The sequence below is a fragment of the Rousettus aegyptiacus genome, unplaced genomic scaffold (genome assembly GCF_014176215.1).
Source record: "Rousettus aegyptiacus isolate mRouAeg1 unplaced genomic scaffold, mRouAeg1.p scaffold_m13_p_6, whole genome shotgun sequence".
Classification (NCBI taxonomy): Eukaryota; Metazoa; Chordata; class Mammalia; order Chiroptera; family Pteropodidae; genus Rousettus; species Rousettus aegyptiacus.
The window spans coordinates 70,093,119-70,115,068 of NW_023416309.1; the positions used below are offsets into that span (position 1 = coordinate 70,093,119).

The 21,950-nt window shown below is 37.1% G+C and overlaps 1 protein-coding gene across 8 annotated transcripts in view; it reads right to left on the reverse strand.

Moving 5' to 3' along the window:
• LOC107517402 (protein shisa-6) overlaps positions 1 to 21,950 on the reverse strand; it is a 597,831-nt gene that overhangs the window by 119,166 nt on the left and 456,715 nt on the right. For all 8 annotated transcript variants that reach the window (XM_036223917.1, XM_016158078.2, XM_016158077.2 and 5 more), the window contains 2 exons: positions 9,211 to 9,372; positions 5,692 to 5,888 (listed from right to left, as the gene is read on the reverse strand). In XM_036223917.1, coding sequence (XP_036079810.1) covers positions 5,692 to 5,888; positions 9,211 to 9,372 — 359 coding nt within the window. The remainder of the gene's footprint in view (positions 1 to 5,691; positions 5,889 to 9,210; positions 9,373 to 21,950) is intronic.

Genomic DNA, 21,950 nt, shown 5'->3' on the forward strand with positions numbered 1-21,950 from the left:
CCAACCAAATAGAGCAGAGGATACATCTGAGAGTGCATTGTATAGGATACAATCCTGCGTTTCTGTTTTTTGTTAATGATATTATAATGAGAAATTCCATATTCAAATTAAGTAATGGTAATGAGGCATAGAGCAACTTAGGGTCTAGCTAATCACAAGCTTGAAAGATGTTTTGGTGGGTGGGATTTGACATGTCAACAAAATATGAGCATGTATGTTAAAGAGCTTCTGTGGTTTAAATTTTATTACTGCAAATTTCTTGTATTTATTGATCACTTGGTCATAATCAGCATCAATAAACTAAATGTCCATGGGTCCTTATTACCTCATCTCTCCTATGGGATGCATTTGCTCTTTGAAAGAAAACCCTAGCAGAAGTGTAAGTGAGTCAGTAACTCCTACCTCAGGCAGGTAGGAGAGTCTTACCCTCACTCACCCTGTTAACATTGGGTCTTACTTATTTTTTAAATCTTTGCCAATTTAATGTTTGAAAATATTATGGTTTAACTTTTAGCTCTTTGAAATTGAACATTTTTCTAATTAATAATTATATATTTTTTCTTTTGTCGATTTTCTGATGGATTATGTTTCTCAAAATACCCCCTCAGTTTACCACTTTTATATTTTAGTTTTAATATTTTAGATGTATAGAAATTTTTAGATTTTTAACTTAAAATTGTGTGTCACTAATTTATATAGTTAAAATTTATTTCCCTAAATCTTTAAGAGTTATTTGTTGATCTACATTTAATTCTTTTTCGATTTTGCTTTATAGTTATTTTATTGTGATATTTATACTCTGTCTTGTATCAGACAGATTTAAACTTATTGTGCTTCCTTATTAAACCACAGTTCTAGACATTGGAAGAGTGTGTATACTCATCATACATTCTCTATAGTGCTAACACATTGAAGGTATTCTATACATTTTTGTGAAGCGGAACAATGCCTGCCTTATCATACCTTAGACTCAGCACTACATTTGGGTAGTTTACATAATTGTTGATGATGCTAGGTGCAGGGATCCTCTGTTTTGTGTCTACTTTAGATAATATGGTGCCTGACCACAATGATAGAAGGAGAAACTATGGTGCTAGGATATCCAGGTCCTCTTTTTTGATTCATAAAAGAGGGAGCAGGAATGGATTAATGAAGGAGAGAGGCAAGCATGGAGGAGGAGGAAGAGGAGAAGAAATCAAACTGGGTTCTCTGGGTTGCCCAATACCCAACTGTTTTCTGGAAGGTCTGAACTCAGCTTAATATGGTTCATGCTATTCAATATCTAAATGGAAAATGCATCATTAGTGATGAAGTTTCCAAAGAAGAATGGTTAAGTTTGCAACTGTCAGCATTAGATTCCAGCTGGGGATTCATTAACATCCTCTGATGAGGGCAAAGGACTCTGCATTTAAATTACAAAATTTAAAAAGAAGATCAATATTCTAAAGGGCTGCTGGGCCAGAAAACCAAGGCAGTCTAAGTTAATTCATTACTGAATTTCTGGAAGATTAAAAACAAAAGCTGTAGATGTACCACAGCACAGCTGGAGGAAGCTGGCTTATTGAAGACTAAACACACATATGTGCGCGTGCGCGCGCGCGCACACACACACACACACACACACACACACACACACACACACCACTCTAGAGAGCTATACAAAAGAAGGCGAATAAGATACACAAAAGAAGGGGGAAGAAGAGAAGTATATCTGAAGTTACTTTTTTCCTAAGAGGAAAAAAAGATCCAGTGTAAAGCAGTAGGAAAACGCAGAACAAGAGTTTGCTGAAAATGTGAAGGAAGTCAGCAAAATGGTATATTAAGGGAAGAAAATAATAGCACAAAGAAAATTCTAATATTTATGAACTGCTTATTAAGTGCAAAGGACTTCACACAGAGAGCAGCAACCCTACCACATAGGCTTTTTTATTAGCCTCATTTTCCAGAGGAGGACATTGAGGCTTGGGGAAGTTAAATGTCCTTTGTGAAGTACTGCAGCCAATTAGTGGCAGAACCAGGATTTGAACTTGAGTCTGGCTCTATCTCCAGAACATGTGCCCATTACCACTCCGCAGTGCTTCATTACTGGGTGACAAATAAAATCAGCAAAGTTTGGGAAAGGTTTAAGAAAAATAAAACAGAAGATAATGTTAAGAACTCGAGGGGTGAGAACCAATAATCAGATAATAAGATGAAAACAGGCATAGATCTTACTGCACAATATAGACTCTTCGGCCAGCCCCATGGGTTCCTGAGAAAGAGCATACACATTTGTCTTTATCTGCCATGCCCTATTCCCACCTTGAACCTTCTTGAGTCCAGGTGGGACCTTCTTGGAATGAGTCTAAATCCCTCTGCCTCGAGCACTGTGTGCAGTGATACAAGGCCAGGGAATCTTCTGAAAGTTTTAAGTAACCTGTGTTTCTTGCTGTACTGTTTGGTGTTCTGTGTTCTGGTGTAGAGGGCAATGCTTCTGTTGTCTCTGGCTTGTAGAGGCAGCAAAGAGGGTTGAGGAGCCTTACAGAAGGGAGGGAAAGGCAGTACCAGAATGAAGTCATGGGGCACTGCTATTTTTAAATTATACATTTAAATACACTTTATTCTTCAGAATTGCCCCCTCAAGGCAGTTCATCATTCCTGTTATTTTTCCACTGCTAATGTAGCTCAGGCTTCTCTTTGGATGCTACCTTTAGAGTTTGTTTAGAAGCCTCAGGAGAAAAGCCAGCTTTCATAGCACTATTTTTTTCCCCTAAAAATAATATTAGCCAGTTTAATCACTCATGTTGGAAACCACATTGACTGAATCACTTCCTATTGTCCCCAATTTAATTTACTCTTAAAGGACACAGACTTGTCTCAATTCCAATACTACGACACAGGCTCTAGTAGCTCTTAAGGAGTGAAAATACTCCCTGATATTTCGACAAAATTAGTGAATAGACACTTTAAAACCCTTATTTACTGACCACGTACTGTGCATCAGATACCGTACAAGGTATGGGAGAGTCAGATGTGAGTGAGACAAGGAGTTGACACTAGATTAGGAAGAGACAAAAAAGCACATGAAGCAATATCATAGTGTGGTAGTCGAGAGCAAACACTCTGGAGCCAGAGTGTTAGACCTTGCTTTCTTCAGGGGTTTGTGAAGACTAAATGAATTGATGTATGCAAAGCACATGCACCAGGCCCATAGTGACTTCTACGTTAAGTTTGGCCCTTACATGTCATACAAAATGCTACCTTCTTAGTGAGGCCTTCCTGACCACCTTATATAAAATATAACTACCCAAAGCACTTTCTATCCCTCTTCCTTCTATTTTATTTTTCTACATCATTTATTTCTGCATGACATACTAAGAATCTTTGTTGAGTACCTGCTATGTTCCAGATACTGTCCTAGGTGTTGGAGATTAAGAAGTGAAGAAGACAAAGATCTTTGAACTCATATTAAGACTGTCTAGTTAATAAATATGTATTAAGTAGATGGATAGATATAAACAAATAGAGTGGTTAATCATGACAAATGCAGAGGAAGTCAAGTAATATAAGGGAAGGACCCAGCAGTGACAACTGAATTTAGCATAAGTCTATGGTGACAGTAATAATAACTTTTTGTTTAAGTGGTAATCAGTAGAATGAGGAGAGGATGAGAAATGAGAAGGTATGACAAGTATATCCTTTTGATGAGTTTGGTTGTAAATAGGAGTAGAGAAATGGGATAGTAGATGAAAAGGGATATAAAAATCAAGAATAGTTAACTGTTTTTTGATAAATGATAATATGGCATGTTTATATGTTAATGCATATGATTCAGAAATTAATGGATTAATGATGATGGGGTAAGAAGGAAGAAAGGGAGAGAGGAAGAAAGGGAGGGGGAGAAAGGAAGAGGGGAGATAATTGTAGGAAAGGGTAAAGTGACTGAGAAGTGAGAGGAGAAGAGATCCAATGTATATGTGGAGGAATTGGCCTTAGGTATAAATGATAACTGAAATTGTAGGAAAGTCAGTATTTGTGGAAGGAATCCAGATAAGCTGTTAGATTTGATGGCAGGGAGATGAGAGAATTCTCTTCTGGTTACTTTCATTATGTCAGCAAAATAAGAGATGTGCTCATTAACCATGAATAAAGAAAGGAGAAGGATGTTAGAAGTTTTAGAAGAGAAGAAAAAGTGTGATGTATTCATCACAGCATGAGGAAGCCAGCAAAGGTAGTGGAGGAGGATTTCTAGCAAAGTTGAGGGCTCATTTGACATTTGACATTTGTGGCTGAAAATCTGGAGCAAACCAAGTCAAAATGGTGGAGATTTTTCCCCCCAATAATTTTCATATGCTTAGGGGCAGACATGGTATAAAAGACAGTGGGATTTAACTATAGTGGGGTTTTGTCACCTAGGTGCAATCATAGAAAGTTAGGGAAGCTTGCACTAGGATGATGTAGTCTACAATGGTTGAAGAAAGTAAGACATGGTAACAAAAGGATGGAGGAATTTGAGAAAGTAGTTGACTCCATGAATGAAGTAGTGATAAAATTTAAGAAAAGCTGGAATGAAAAAACGCAGGTCAGTGGAAGGGTATGAGGTGCAAGTTTGAGAGTGGGATGTTCAAGATCGAGATTTTGGAAGTGGGTCCATTATTGATGATGGAGATTCTAGGATAGGAATATGTGAGTGAGTAGCTGAAGTGGGATAGGTGAAAATATCACTGGAGCTAAGGAGAGACAAAGTGTTATAGGTGCCAGAAATAAATAAAGATATGATTGAGAAGAAGAGGATGGTTCCAGCACTACAGTCACTGGCTAATGATGGGGAGTAACTGGTCGCCAAAAGATGACAGTAACAAGGAAAGGTAATGAGTATGAAAGTCCAATTACTTGTGCTTCAAAAAACTGGAGTCTGTGAAAGCTAAAAGAATAAATTGTTTAAACATGCCATTGGAGTGAAGTGGGGGTAAAAAGGGTTACTTACTTCTCTCTAGGCCCAGAGGTACATAAAATGGGAAAGAAAAAACAGCTTTTCTTAACTCAGGAGTCAGTCAGGTTTCAGTTAGAATTTATCAATGAAGGTATAGTTTAGAGAAGTTGAAGATGAAGTAGACTTTGCTGTTGAAGACAGTGAGTGCCAGGGGCTAGGTTGGAAGGATTGGGCCAGGCAGGGAGAGGTGGTAAATGAGACTCAAATCAGGGAATGTAAAGAGCAGTATAGCGATGGCATTGATGTGGTATAAATCATCTAAAAGGCTTGATAATTACTTCAGTTACTCATTCCATAGCAACAGCACTTAGAAGGATATTCAACTTGTGAAATATGTGTTTACTTAAATAAAAAACTTTAATCTTATTATCTTAAAACTGGTCCTTGAACTTAGTATGGGGTGGGATACTGGTCCTGAGCTTTCTGGTGCTTCTTTTATGATCTCAAATTTTCCCTTGGTGTCACCATGATCATGCCCAAGGATTGTAAATGACAGACAAGGAAATCAATTCTGTTCTGCCTGAGTTCAGCACTATGATGCTTCTTAAAGCTGTGGCAGAAGCAGCTGCTGCTGCTCTAGCAGTGGCTATCTTGATCTCCATGGAAGAAGCAGTAGCTGCTTTCCTGGTTTTATCAAAGTGTCCTCAAATGCCTCAATGAGACTCCTGATATTGGGAAGAGGAGGCAACTGGAAAAGGTAACAAAAAAAGCACACTTACACATGGCGTATGGCATCCTCAAAGAGAACCAGATCCATCACTGTGTTAACTTCATTGTGGTTCTCCAAGGCTTCCACCAGAGTCTGGGTCAAAAGTTCCCATGATTGTACAGGCATGTACTTGGGCTCACCAATTCCATTAGCAAAGTGAGAATACATGTTCAGGCTTTGGGTCTGCTCAATAGCCTCTTCGATATCCTGGCAATGAGACACAGGGACAAGGACACTCCTTACTGACTCTAAATTCTGGTTCTATAGAGTAGAGGAACACTAGATTTACCTTTTCTCTCTGCACACTCCCTAAATATTAAATATCAGTGCTGATTTCAACACTTCCTTCCTCTTGAGAAGCCCTTTAAAGTGGATGTTTAACATTTGTTTATCAGTGCCACAAAGTCATGGATAATTTTTATTTATTTTTTTTGGACTGCAGATGGGAAATGGAAAGTGGGAGATCTCTGCCATGCACATACAATAAGAGCCCATGTCTGAGCAGAAGAGTAGATGGGGACACAAGAGTAGATTTCCCTAAGCAGAGGCTCTTTAACCATTGTAGGTTGAAGGAGATCATGACCCAGTGTCCTCATCTCCCCATTACAACATGTCTTGCTCCCCAATCCACAGCAATGCCATAAAACATTCTTTTTTGTCTCTTGTGATGTTGTACACTACAGGATGCCAGTCCCAACTTTACAAGGTTAGCATAGAGGGCTTTATTGCTGAAGAATGTGCCATCAGCCATCATTAGATAACTGGTTTGTTTATAAGGACATGATGATCCTAAAGCATTTTCAGTAGAATCCCCTATTTATAAAAGTTTCATAAGAATTTGGGCTTATTTTGTATCAACTGTTGCCTCCAGGACAAATTTTATCATGTTTAATAAGTATTTAGTATAACTCAATTAACTCAAAGATATAAGATAGGGAGTCTATGTCCCTTTAACACTAATCTGTTCTCTAAGTATTGAAGATGCAACTTTTTTTTTTTTAATTTAGAAAGAAGCTACTTACTCATCAAAACCCAAATACAAGAGAGTTCAAGAGTAAGAAGAATTGTAGAGGAAGCAAATCCAGGAAAGAATAGGTTTTCTAATGCCTAAGTAAAAATTTATACCAGTACAAGCAATTGTCCCTATCTGCCATTCTTTTCTCCTAAAGGTCAAACTGGGAGGTCCACCTGAAAAGAGGTAATCAGCATACTATTCACCATCAGGGGCATTGCCCAGGGCAAAAGGGCACTGTGAGTTAGACTTTTAAGCTCAAGGGACAAGATTCATTAAACTTAATGGAGGGAAAGTGAGGATATCAGTAACGTCTATAGAGAAACCAGGACTGCTGTCTGGTTATAAGAAAGAAGTGGAAAGATTTAAATATCGAAGACTTATTATATTTTGAAGGTAGTTTCAGGGCCATAGAAAACTCTTCAACTATTCTGGCTTTGCCAGGCATTAACAAAAAATAACCAGACATCAGGACAAGATTTAATGTAATCCAGAAGAGCCATTCTTGCTAGCTGAAGAAAACATGTGGGAAAGTGATGTGGGAGTACATTTACCCAGTTTGAAAATTAATTAATATACTGGGAATCAGTACTGATGGCAGTAAATTTACACTAATGATCTAATAAAGAACAACAAAGTGCAGGTCTGAAAAGCCCGATCTACAAGGACTTTTTGATGAATAAAATATGTCTCTAATTTTATGACTAGAGCTAGACTGTGTAGAAGGGAGAGTGAATCCAAGATTTCTTAGTAATGACACCATATTAGATATGGGAGACAAATCAGAGAACTTAAAGCTTTTAACTGTAGAAACCGTACTGTATGTAGCACTTCCTTGGTGGAAATTTGGCAAATTTTCTTTAACAACAATATCACAAAATTTGGTGCAGTTAAAAGTGCTTTAGGCTGGAATTTCAAATGTTGTTGGGGAAGGATAATGACAGTATCAATTATATCTAGGTCTGTGATCAAAAGAATGTGTCCTTAGTAACAGACCCACATAAGAAACTCCATTTCAAAGACTTGCGTTGTCACACTGAAGTGCAACCTAAGACCAATTTAAGAAGACAGTCAAGGCTCATTTGCAGAGCTAACAATGAATATATAAACTGGCGAATTCCACAATGCTCAGAGAGGAGTCTCTAAGATGTAAGAGTGTTGAATATCAGGCCATATAAAAATGATGGCACATATGGAGGAATTTGGGGTGTTTGGATTAATAAAGAGCAGACCAAGATAAGTTACTTAAAATACTGTCCAAACTTTCAAAAGGCTCTCATATAGATTGGGATGGATTGTAAATATCTTTAGAGATAGAGCCAGGATCTTATAGAAAAAATATGGAGTTAAACCTAACAAGTGAGCATAGGGACAACTTGAAACTTTTAAATGCAAGATTTTATTTTTAAGTTCAAGAGAGGATAGCCAAGCAGTATGTGTGAAAAATATTGACTTTGGTCAACAGAAAGCTCAGTGTTAGTTGTGGGGAATTTTGATACTAAGAAATGTAATGTGATCTTAAGGTGTGTTTATGTATCAGTGCTTTCCAAGGCATATTCTATGGATCATTTATTCTGAAAACTATTAATAGGTTTTATAGAGGGAAAAGAATTGTGGAGTTCAATACATTTTGGAAATAATATACAAATCATGATTATTAAAGATTTTTAGGGCTTTAATGTATTGAATATACTGTGAATTTCTAAAAGAGGAATATAATATACTTTCTCAACTTGAGAAATCATAGATGCCTTCTTTCAAAGGAGTATATGGTGGTAACAACTATTTAGCAGGACATATTTTAGAAAACATAGTAACAAAGTTACAGAACATAAGAAGAGAAGAATGATGATCTTGCTTTTGGTCAGAGCTTAATTGGGTTGTGTGATGAAAGTCAGGTACTATGATTTCAGAGGGGAGAACTGATGGAAGAGTAATCAAGATGATGTCAAATTACTCTGAGTTTGAAAATAAGCCATGTCAGAAATGGCTAAAAGAATAGAGACTATTTGGCTTAGAGAAGAGAAGACCTAGGAAGGACAGGATGAATGGTTTTAAACTATCTGAAGATTTGTCATATAGACCTAGGATTAGTGGACAGGAAGATAAATTTTAGATCATCATAAGAAATTTAAAGTCTTTAAAATTGTTCCAAAATTTCCAAATTTCAAAACTGTTCCAAATTTCCAGTCATTCACAGTTCTAAAATGGCTACCTTGGAAAAGATGAGACTGTGCATTTCCAAGGATGTTGGAGAATCAATTGGGATGACCAATCTGGGAAATGCTACTGAAAAGTTAGTACAAAAGTAAGGTTTGGATCGGATGATGTCTACAGACCTTCTCAACACTGAGATTCTACGATTAATTCATATCTTCTTATCGCAGCACTTTTCACCTCAGAGAAATAGTAATAGATCTTTCTTATCTAATCTCTGATTTTCTCCAATTTATGGGTGAACATCTGCATAATTATCATTATTTTTCAAATGTAAAAAAATTCCAGTGCAAAACTCACATCAAAAACTTTCTTGACCACTTCTGTCTGGATTTTATCGAAAAGATCAAAGTCATTTTCTTCCACCATCTTATCCCGATAAACTCGATTTGATTCATGCAGATAGAGTTTTACTAGGTCCTGTGTGCATTTTATACATTCCACTGAAGAGAAAAGAATGCCCTTTAAAGAGAATAAACAAAACAAACAAACAAAGAGCATGAATAAAAAATTTAAACTACAATAGCTACAATTTATTGAAGCCAGTTATGTGATAGGTATTGGATTAGATGTTTTGCTAGACAAAGCTCATTAAACCATCATGATGATCCCATAAAATAATTTTTATAATGTATATATTTTGCATAGTGTGGAAATTGGGAATCAGAAAAATAGGAAGCATGCCCAATTTCACACAGTAAATGGCCTTAGTTCAAAACAAAGCTGGTTTTGAAATCAGCTTTGTCTGATCTTAGAGCCTGGAATTTTAACCACTACATCCAAAATCATTACAATGAGGGGAGAGGTGGCTTCTCCCTCTACCATATTTCCATTCCATCAGTACCATATTTCCATTCCATCAGTGCTTCTCCCTCTACCGTATTTCCATTCCATAAGCAACAATTACTTATGTAAAATCAAAATGATGACAAAGGAAGGGCTGAAATGAAAATAGCTAATCTTTACAGATATTTACTACTCTTTTCAAATATCTCTTGTTACATCCATTACTATTAGCCAAACGTTTTAGCTTTTAGCTTTCTTTTTCACTGAAAAAACGAAAACCACTGAGATTAGATGCCCTCAACAATCTTAACAAATTCTGTAACTTCAAACTCATCTTTTTCTGTGTTTCCCTTCCTTGCTTTCTTTCTTGTCTTAAAGAAAAAGTGTTCCTCATTACTGACAGAATAATTCCCAGATTCATCAGCATGGCAGAAAGTTCTGGTCATAGTATGACTACTAGTCTGCTTCCTCATGGTCACACTTATCACCACTTCCCATAAAATCTAGATTTCAGTTTTACAACATTCAAACTACTTTCTGACCCTACATACTTTGTGTCTTCATGCTCTTTTCTTTGCTTATTAGGCTAGCATTTCAAGGTATAGATCAATTTATATCTATTTATTGAAGTCTTCCATTATGTCTCCTTTCCTGTCTAATATTACTACCTCTGATGCACCACATATAATGCTTTATATACAAATATTTATGATAAGAGAATTATTAGTTTCTGAAGTTATTTTTCTTTGTACAGCTTTGCTTTTCCTAGGTCATGATGAGTTTCTCAAAGGCAGGGAAATTGAGACATTTTATTTTGAATGTGATTTGTTTTAATCATTTAGTGTGGTTACTGACATATACAAGATTCTCAGTGACTGCTTGTTGAAAGAATAAATGTACTAATATTGAGTTCTTTAATTGAAGGACTCTAACATAGCAAGAACTTCCATCAAGATTTCTGCTTTTGCTAATGGCAGAATAGCAGATCATGGACCAGCCCACTGAAGTCAAGTACGAAAGATACAAAATTATTTTCAAAGCTTTATCTTTATTTAGAGGCATTAGAGAGTAACCAAGGCAGTGAGGATTTGATGGGATAAGATACTAGAGAAAGAGAAGCAAGAGAGATTGACCCAAAATTTGGCACCATTTTTCATCTTCAGACATTTGCCAATTCACAAGCAATTCTCCTAGCAGAATGAAAATTATTCTAAATGGAAAATCAGGAATAAAAGATCAATGGGAAGAGTAATATGTGAGTAAATTTAAATAAATGTTGACTTAAAAAAACATATTGGTGTAGTATAGAATTTCAACATACACTGAATTAAAATAAATAACAATAGCATAAACACTGATGGGAGGTAAATTGTTCTAAGTCCCTTTTGTTGTATGGTAATTGATAAAAATACTAATTTATAAAAAAAAGGATAAGATGATGCATTTGGTAACCATTAGATGCATAGTAAAAAGATGTATAGCATACTAAAAGAGGGATAAAAAAATAAAAAAAATGTATAATTTGTTCAATAAAATATAGAGAAAACAATAGATAAGATATTGAAAACAAATGTAGAGTTCATCATAAATATATTATATAAAATAACGTCAAATATAAATGAGCTAAACTTATTAATTAAAAGACAATGATTATCAGATGAGATTAAAAAATCTAACTATATGCTCCATATAGGAGATATACCTTAAATACAGGAATACAAAAAAGCTGGAATAAGAAGCTTGAAAACATAACATAACAATACCAAAAATACATAAACTAGCTATAATAATATCATACAAAGTTGACATTAAGGAAAGAGCCAATTTTAGATATAAAGAAATTCATTTAATAATATGAGGGGTACTATACTAGGAAGACTGACAATGATCATAATAGCCATACCAAGAAGTTAGAAAAGAACAAACTAACCCCAAACCCAAAGTAAATAGGAAGAAAGAAGTATAAAAAAGAGTAAATATTAATAATATAAAAACATATCGAATAGAGACATCTACCAAATAAAGTAAAAAGCATAATATTGGTAACTTCAGGTTATTTAAAAAGATCAGCACAATTGAAAATTGTCTAGTAAGGCTGATAAAATATAAATATAAAAACAGAAAAGGCACACATAATCAATATCCAGAATAAGAAAAAGAACATAATATTAGATACAATAGATAATTAAAATTAATAGGATATTATAAACAATTTTGTGCCAATAAATTAGAAATTGATGACGTCAAAGATGGGAGAGTAGATAAACATTGTAGTTGCCTCCTCCCATGACCACATCAAAATTACAACTAAATTATAGCATTGCCCTTGAAAACCACCTGAAGACTAGCTGAACATAACTAAGGATATAAAGAAGAAGCCATGTCAAAACTGGTAGGAGGGGCAAAGATGCAGAATTTAATCCATGTATTGCGGTTAAAAATCAGGAGGGATATCTCAGTTGCAGAGGTCCCTACCTCATAGCAGACTCTCCGGCCCAAAGCACCAGTGCCTGAAAGAAGAGTCCTTATAACGTCTTATTGTGAAAATCATCAGGGACACAGTCTGGGTGAGATGGAGGTCTGAGGAGACTTAAGCATCCTCTTGAAGGGCCTAAGTACAGACTCACTTGCCCTAAGCTACAGAGAAGGGACAGCAGCTCAAAAAGTGCCAGACACATACAGGAAGGAACTGAATTTTCTGGATTCAGGGTGAAGACTGAAGTGCAGCTCTTCAGCTAAACTGCCTACAAGTGCCACTGTTCCTTTGTTGAACCCTACCCCCACCCCCACCCAGCCTGTCTGAGTCTCCGTTAACTAGGTTAACATCACTCTTGCCCTACTCTGGTGATTCTCTGAGACCCTGCCTGACGCAAACCTCTTTCAGATGCTAATCCACACAAGATGCTGGCCTGGGCCTGCTCTGCTTCTGGAGACTTTCCTAATATCGCTCCAAGGTCCACAAATCCCAAACAAGTAGTGGCTGGCCTCAGTATGCCCTATACTTTTTTTGCTAACTAGCCCCAAGCCTGCCACTAGTGGCAGCTGGCCTTGGTATCCAGAAGAATCACTCCCAGGTGCCTCAAAGTCAGCATAGAAACCTACCAACTGCAGTTCACTTTGTATATCCTACCAGGTGACCTTGATCCAGACACAGGCAGCTGCTGATCCTGGCCTGCACTGGAGCCTCTTGAGAGAGGCTCCTGAACCAACATTTCTGGTAGCCAGCTTCAGACTACAACAGAGCATTACACAATAAGTGTCATGAACACACACCCAAAGGATGGACTTGGCAGGCACAAGAGCCCCACTAAAGTGAATCCTGCTCAATGGGGTCAGCCCTGCACAACAACTTATCTTCTGTAGTCATGGCCAGTCCTCACAGCCAGTTGGCCTGAGGGTTCATCCCACCCACTGATGTGCCAATAGCAATCAAGGCTCAACTACAATAGGAGCACACACGTACCCCACCAAAAAGCACCCCTGAAACATCTGGCTCAAGTGACCATGGAGAATGTGTCACTGGGCCCCAAACATTAAAGATGAAGAGAGAATCTTGAAAGCAGCAAGATCAAAGAAGTTAGTTACCCTAAAGGTGCTTTCCCATAAAACTGTCATTGATATCTCAACAAACTTTGCAGGCCAGAAGGACTGGCACAAAATATTCAAAGTGATGAAAAGCAGGGACCTACAACCAAGATCACTCTACCCAGCAAAGCTATTATTTAAAATTAGAGAAGAGAAAGAGCTTTTCAGATAAGGAAAAGTTGAAGGACTTCATCACCACCAAACCAGTATTATCAGAAATGTTAAAGAAACTTCTTAAGAAGAAGAAAATAATAAAAAATGTGAATAAGGACATATTGCAAGAAAAAAATTCTCACTGACAAAGGCAAAAATATAATAAAAACAGTGAATCAACCAACACTAAAGCAAGTAAAAAAGTTAAAAGGCAAAAGTAGGAGCTCCAATCAAGATGGCAGAATAAGTAAATACTGCACTTGGCTCCTCCCATGCCAGCATTAAAATTATAACTACATTATAGATCAACCTGAACAACCATCTGAAGACTAGCTAAACAGAACTACTTACTATACCTAAGGATGTAAATAAGAGGCCACACTGAGACTGGTAGGAGGGGCAGAGATGTAAAACAAGTTGGCTCCTGCACCCATGGGTAGCAGTTGAACATCGGGAGGGATATCCTGTCTGTGGAGGTTCCCCCAGAGAAGCAGGGGATCTTAGCTCCACACCTGGACTCCCCAGCTCAGGCTTCCAGTGCTGGGAAGAGGAGTCCTCACAAAATTTGATTATAAAGATCAGCAGGGATTTTGACTATTTGGGTGAGACAGAAGGCTGCTGGAAACTCAGATGTCCTCTTAAAGGGCTCACACGCAGACTCATTGGCTCACAGTCAATCACCCTTGCCTCTTACAGAGGGACAACAGCTCTGGAAGCACCAGAGACATAAATTGTGTGGTACAAGACTGGAAAGACTAAATTGTGTCTTCAAGGAGAGGGCTGGAGGGACAGCTGCCATTATTTCTGGGTTATGCCATCCTCCTGTGCAGCCTACAGGCAGGTGTCATCTTGTCTGTGTTGAGCTCTTCCCAATGGCCAAATCTGAATCTGAATTGGCCTGGTGAACTCTTGTCAATCCACCCTAACAACTCCCTGGTAACCCATCCTATCCTACTCACAAATTGCCAGAGGCATATTCATGGCTGCGCAACAGACCCCACCCTGCCCTCTTGGCAGGAGGCTCATCAGCAGCAGTCAACAGGCCTCAATGTGAGTGCCTCCAGATATACTTCTGGTGGTGAACAATCAGCCCTGGCTCAAGCTGCAGTGTTTCTTGGGGGTCTTCAGGCCCAAGGCAGGTGGCGACTGGCCTTGGTGTGGTCTGAGACTTTTGCAAGTGGCAAGACTCAGCACTGGCACCAAATCTGAATCTGCTAATTTGATGAACACCAAGTCACCTTGATGGCTCCCTGGGTACCTACCTCAACCAACTCTTATACTGTCTGAAGCTCTTCAGCTACGGAGTCTTATGGAAAGCTGGCAGGCAGCCTCAGGTGTTGGAGTGCCCTGTACCACTTGTTAAGCTGCCCCAAGCCTGGTGCTGGTGGCAGCTGGCCTTGATGTGAGGCATGGTCTCTTGTATATGCCTTCAGGTCCAGCATAGGCAGAGACCAACCACAGATTGCCTTGTAGCTCCTATCAAGTAGCCCCAGGTCAGTCACAGGCAGCAGTTGACCTTGACTTTCATGGAAGCCCCTCCCATGGAACCCCAGAACCAACACACCTGGAGGCTGGCATCAAACAACAGAGCACCATCTGATTAGCCCTAGTGGCACAATCAAAGAATGGTCTCAATAGGCACATGAAACCACTGGAGAGAATCCTACTCCATGGGGTCAGCCCTCAAAGAGAGCCTCATGACCAGCTTGAGACTCAGTCCCACCCACTGATGTACCAAGAACAATCAAGGCTTAACTGCAACAGCAGAGCAAACACAACCCACATAAGGACACTCCTGGAACACTTGGCTCAGGTGACCAGAGAGACTGCATGACTGGGCCACACAAAGCACCTGCTACATAAGGCCACCTGGCCCAAGCTTGAAGATATAGCAAATCCACCCAATATATAGAAATGAACACAGAGAGGCAGCCAAAATGAGCAAACAAAGAACATATCCCAAATGAAAGAACAGAAGAAAACACCACACACACTCAAAAAAACTCTGAATGAAATGGAAGCAAGCAAACTAACAGATGCAGAATCCAAAACGATAGCTATAAAAATGTTCAATGAACTTAGGGGACAAATAGATAATCTCAGTGAGAACTTCAACAAAGAGATAGGAAACAAAAATAGAGATCAAACACATAAAAAAGAACCAGTCAAAAATGAAGAATTACAGTTATTGAAATGAAATATATACTAGAAAAAAAATCAATAGCTTAGATAAAGCAGAGTATCGAATCAGCAATTTGGAAGAAAAGATAGCAGCAAACACCCAATCAGAACAGCAAAAAAATAAGAATCCAAAAAAAGAGTCTTTTTTTATCTAGCTTTATTGAAATATAATAGACAATTAGTTGCTCATATTTACATTGTATAATTCAATGAGTATTTTTCAATTATAGTTAGCACATAATATTGGTTTTAGTTATACAGTATAATGATTAGAGATCTATGTCTCACAAAGTGATCACCCCACAAAATCTAGTACCTTCTTCCCCTTACATTGTTAAATAATTTCCTATGCTACACTTAATAACTATATATTTGTACTTAATCCCTTTGCCCTTTTTCACCATCCTCTCAAACCCTCTCCTATCTAGCAGCCCTTGAAATATCCTCTGTATCTATGAGTTTGTTTCCATTGTTGTTGTTGTTGTTGATTTTGTTCTTTAGGTTCCACATGTAGTGAAATCAAGTGGTATTTGTCTTTCTCTATCAGACTTACTTCATTCAGCACAATATCCTCTAGGTCCATCAAGGCAATATCTTTTTCTATCCTCTTCCTTTTAGTCTGTGCGAGTCTTTTAATCTGAAGTGAGTCTCTTATATGCAGTATTGTAGGGGTCTTGTTTTCTTATCTGTTCGGCCACTCCATCTTTTAGTTGGAGCACTTGATTTTTTTCCATTTGAAGTAGCTGTTGATAGGAATGTAGTTATTACCATTCTTTATTTATGTTTTTGATACATGTTTTTTCTTCTTAAAAAAGTCCCTCCAACATTTCCTGTGATACTGGCTTGGTGTGAACTTATTTTTTCCCAGGAAGCTCTTTAACTGTTTTTTGGCTCTAAATGATAGCTTTGCTGGATAAAGCATTCTTGGTTGTAGATCCTGGGTTTTCAATACATCGAATATTTTGTGTGAAGTGCTTCTGTCCTTCATAGTTTAGTTTGAGAAATCAGCTGCCAGTCTTACAGGTGCTCCCCTCTAGGTAACTAACTTTTTCTCTTGTTGCTTTTAAGATTCTCTTTGTATTTAACCTTAGGCATTTTAATCATGATGTGTTTTGGTGTGAGCCTCTTTGGGTTCTTTTTTTGGGGGACTCTCTGAGATTTCTGGGGTTGTCTGTCTATTTCTTTCACCAGGTGAGGGAAGTTTTCCATCATTATTTCTTCAAATAGTTCTTCAACTTGTTTTCCTTTGGGTGACACTATGACATGAATATTTTTACATTTAATAGTGTCCTATAGACTCCTTAAATTATGATTGTAGTCTTGGCTTCTTTTTTCTTGCCATTATGATTGAGTTTCCTTGGCTTCCCCATCCTCCAAATCATGGTTCAATCCCCTTTTTTATCCAGTCTGTTGATTCCCTCTAATATACTCTTCGTTTTGTGTTCTTAATTTCTGACTGGTTCCCTTTTATAATTTACATTTCCATGTTTTTTATATCTCTTTTTTAAAGGTCTCACTGAATTCATCTGCACTTCCCTTAAGTTCACTGAGCATCTTTACGACTAGTATTTTGAACTCTGTATCTGTTAGTTTGCTTGACTCCATTATTTCTGGATCTCTGTTCTATTCTCTCATATGGTTTCTGCTTCTTTATATTCCCATTTCAGCTGCCTTTCTGTGTCTGTCTCTGTGTACTAAGCAAAGCTCCTAAGTCTCCCGGTCCTATTAGCGTGGCTTTGTGTATTAGGTGTTCAGTGACAGCCCTGAGAGGGGTTCGGCTGCAGGCCAATTTAGCCCCAACCTGTGCCACTCTGGGGCCACCTGTTAAGATTCAGCAAGCAATCCATGGATGCTGTGCTTACAGTTGCTGCCACCAATGTGAGTCTTGGAATTGGCTCAGCAAGGAACACTGGATTCACCAAAGACACAACTGGATGTGGCTTGGGTGGAACCACAAGTTGGGGGGAGACAGAGCTTCAGGGAATCCTCTGGGTGGAGTGACCTTTGTTATACAGTTTGATGATATCTCAGCTATGGCAGCATTGCATCTGCACACTGGGAAGGGGAGGGCTCAACAGAGGAACAATAGATATCGCCAGCACTTCTGCCTGGGAGAGAGCCTCGGCTCTGGCCCTTGCTTCAACAACTCAGTGTCCCCCTGTAAGTCCCTCATGTCCCCTGAGCAGCCAACCTGGTGCTAGTTCTCAAAGTGAGCAAGTCTGTCATCCAAAAGTCCACTAGCAGACAGGCCTCTTTAAGAGGTATCTGCAGCTGCCATAGCCTCTGTCCCACGCAGCAGCTCTTGCATCATTGCCCCTTCCTAACTTTTACCATTGCAGGGTAATTTCTTATTTTTCTCCCTAGTTGTAGTACTTTTGTTCATCTAGACCCCAGGCAACTCTGCTTGCTCTTTGCTCCGTGGTTCTGTCATGACTTTGATTTGGTTGCAAGAGGGATGAACAAAGCCTTTATCATCTACACCACTTTCTCCTTGATTCCCAAAGAAAGTCTTTTAAGGGACCTCTGGGACATCAAACAAAACATTTTCATCATAGGGATAATAGAAGGAGAAGAGAGCAAGGGATTGAGAGCATATTTGAAGAAATAATGAATGAAAACTCCCAAAACTTGGAGAAGGGAATATATATGTAAATCCAGGAAGCACAGAGTTCCAAAAAAGAAGACTCAAACAGGCTTACATACTCATCATAATCAAAATAACAAAGGTTAAATACAAAAGAGAGAATCTTAAAAACAATAAGAGAAAGGCAGCTAATTACTTACAAGGGTAAGTAATAAGACTGTCAGCTGATTTTTCAACAGAAACTTTACAGGCCATAATGAATTGGCACAAAATATTCAAACTGATGAAAAACAAGGACCTACAATCAAGATGGTTCTACCCAGAAAAGCTATCAGTTAAAGCTGAAGGTGTGATAAAGAGCTTCCCAGAAAGGAAAAAGCTAAAGGAATTCATCACCATCAAGCTGGTATAACAAGAAATGTTATAGGGACTTCTTTAAGAAGATGACATGGGGTTGGGGGAGAACATACATATGAATAATAAAATGGCAGTAACTATGTACCAATCAATAATTATTTAAATGTAAATGAATTAAGTGATCCAATAAAAAGACAGGGTAGCTAAATGGGTAAGAAAACAAGACCAATATGTATGATGTCAACAAGAGACGTAGTTCAGATTAAAAGACACACAGATTAAAAGTAAAGGGATGAAGAAAGATATCTCATGTAAATGGAAACAGAAAAATCTTGGGTAGCAATAATTATATTAGACCAAATAGACTTTAAAACAAAGGCTTTCATAAAAGACAGAAAAGGACATTATATAACTATAAGGGGGTCGATACAAAAAGAGGATATAACCTGGTAAACATGTATGTACCCCAAATAGGAGCACCTAAATATGTAAAGCAAATGTTGACCAATATAAAAGGAGAGACTGACAATCATACAGTCATAGCAGAGGAGTTTAGCACCCCATTGACACCAATGGTCAGATCTTCCAGACAGAAAATCAACAAGGGAACGATGGCTTTAAATGACACACTAGACCATATGAATTTAATTGATATTTTTAGAGCATTTTACCCCAAAGTGGCAGAATATACATTCTTCTCAATTGCACATGGGACATTTTCCAAGAGACCACATGTTAGGTCACAAACAAGATTCGGTAAATTTAAGAAGATTGAAATCATATCAAGCATCTTCTTTGACCACAATGATATAAAACAAGAAATCAATTACAAGAAAAAAACTAAAAAATACACAAACCCATGGAAGCTCAATAACATGTTGCTAAACAATAAATGGGATAAAATGAGATTAAGGAAGAAATTAAAATATACTTTGAGACAAATGAAAATAAAAACACAACGACCCCAAATCTATGGGACATGGCGAAAGCAGTGCTGAGAAGGAAATTCATAACAATACAAGCCAACTTCAAGACTCAAGAAAAATCTCAAATAAACAACCTAACCTTACACTTAAAGTAACTGGAAACAGCAATCAAAACCCAAAGTTAGTAGAAGAAAGGAAATAATAAAGATCAGAGTGGAAATAAACAAAATAGAGTCTAAAACCACTATGAATGATCAATAAAAGAGATTTTATTGAAAAAAATAAGCAAAATTGATAAATCTTTAACTGGATTCACACGCATAAAGGAGGACCTAAATAAATAAAATCAGAAATTAAAGACAAGTGACAACTGACTTCACAGACACAAGGAGTTATAAGAAAATACTATGAGCAATTAATTATATGCCAAAAAATTGGACAATATGGAAGAAATGGATATATTCCTAGAAACATGCGATCTTCCAAGATTGAGTCAAGAAGGAACAGATAATCTGAGCTGACCGATTACTACCAACAAAATTGAATCAGTAATCAAAAACTCCCAAAAAATTAAGGTCCTGAACTGAATGCTTCAGAGGTGAATTTTACCAAATGTTCAAAGAACTAACACTATTCTTTTCAAACTATTTCAAAAAATTCAAGAGTGGGAAAGGCTCACAAGCTCATTTTATGAGGCCACCATTACCCCGATTCCAAAACTAGATAGACATTACAAAAAAGAGAAAATTATAGGCCGATATCCCTGATGAATATAGATGCAAAAATCCTCAGCAAAATATAAACGAACTGAATTCAGCAATACATTAAAAAGATCATATGCCATGATCAAGTGGGATTTATTCCTGGGATGTAAAGTTGGTTTAATATCCACAAATCAATTAATGTGATACACATTAACAAATTAAAAAATAAAAATATAATCATACCAATAGATGTAGAAAAAACATTTGACAAAATTCAGCATCCATATATGACAAAAACTCTCTGCAAATTGGAAATAGAGGGGACATACTTCAGTATAATAAAGACCATAGAAGACAAACCCATGGCTAATATCATATTCAACAGAGAAAAGCTAAAAGTGTTTTCCTTAAGATAAGAAAGGATAATGATGCTCACTTTCATACTATTATTCAACATAGTATCAGAAGTCCTAGACACAGCACTCAGACAAGAAAAGAAAGGCATCTAAATTGTAAAGGAAGAAGTAACATTGTCATTATTTGCAGATGACATGATAGTATATATAGAGAATCCTAAAGATTCCACCAAAAAACTGTTAGAACTGATAAATAAATTCAGTAAAGTAGCAGGATATGAAATTAATATCCAGAAACCAGTTATGTTTTTACACACAAATAATGAACTATCAGAAAGAGAAATTAAGAAAGCAATCCCATTTACAATTGCATCAAAAACGGTGAAGTACTTAGGAATAAAATTAACCAATGAGGTAAAAGACCTGTACTTGAAAAATTATAAGTCATTGAAGAAAGAAATTGAAGAAGATACAAATAAATGGAACCATATACTGTGTTCATTGATAGGAATAATTAATATCAGTAAGATGTCCATACTACTTAAAGCAATCTATATTCAATGCAATCCCTACCAAAATACCAATGGCATTTTTCATGGAATTAGAGCAAATAATCTTAAAATTTATATGGAAGCATAAAAATCCCTGAATAGCCATGGCAATCTTAAGAAAGAACAAAGTTGGAGGTATCACACTACCTAATATCAAACTATTCTACAAAGCTATAGTAATCAAAACAACATGGTATTGGCATAAAACAGACACAGAGATCAATGGAAAAGAATAGAGAGCCCAGACATAAACCTATGCTTATATGGTCATTTTTAATCAACGTCAAAGGAGGTAGAAAAAATAGATAATGGGATAAAAACAGTCTAGTTATAGTGTTGAGAAAACTTGACAGATACATGCAAAAAAATTAATCTGAATCACCTTGTTACAACATATACAAGGATATATTCAAAATGGATAGAGACTTAAATGTAAGATCTGAAACCATAAAACTCCTGGAAGAAAACATACACTATAAACTCTCTGACTTTGCTCTTAGTAATATTTTTTTTCTGATGCATCTCCTTAGGCAAGGGGAAAAAAGGAAAAAATACACTAATAGGGACCACATCAAACTAAAATGTTTTTGCACAGCAAAGGAAACCATCAACAAAATTAAAAAAAAAACTTACTGAATGGGAGAAGATATTTGCCAATGATTCATCTGATAAGGGGTTAATATTCAAAATTTATGAAGAATCAGAACTCAACCAAAAAACCAAATAATCTAATTAAAAAATGGGCAGAGGACCTGAATAGACATTTCTCCAAAGAAAACATATGGATGGCCAATAGACATATGGAAAGATCCTCAGTGTCACTTTAGAGAGATGCAAATTAAAACATAATGAGATAT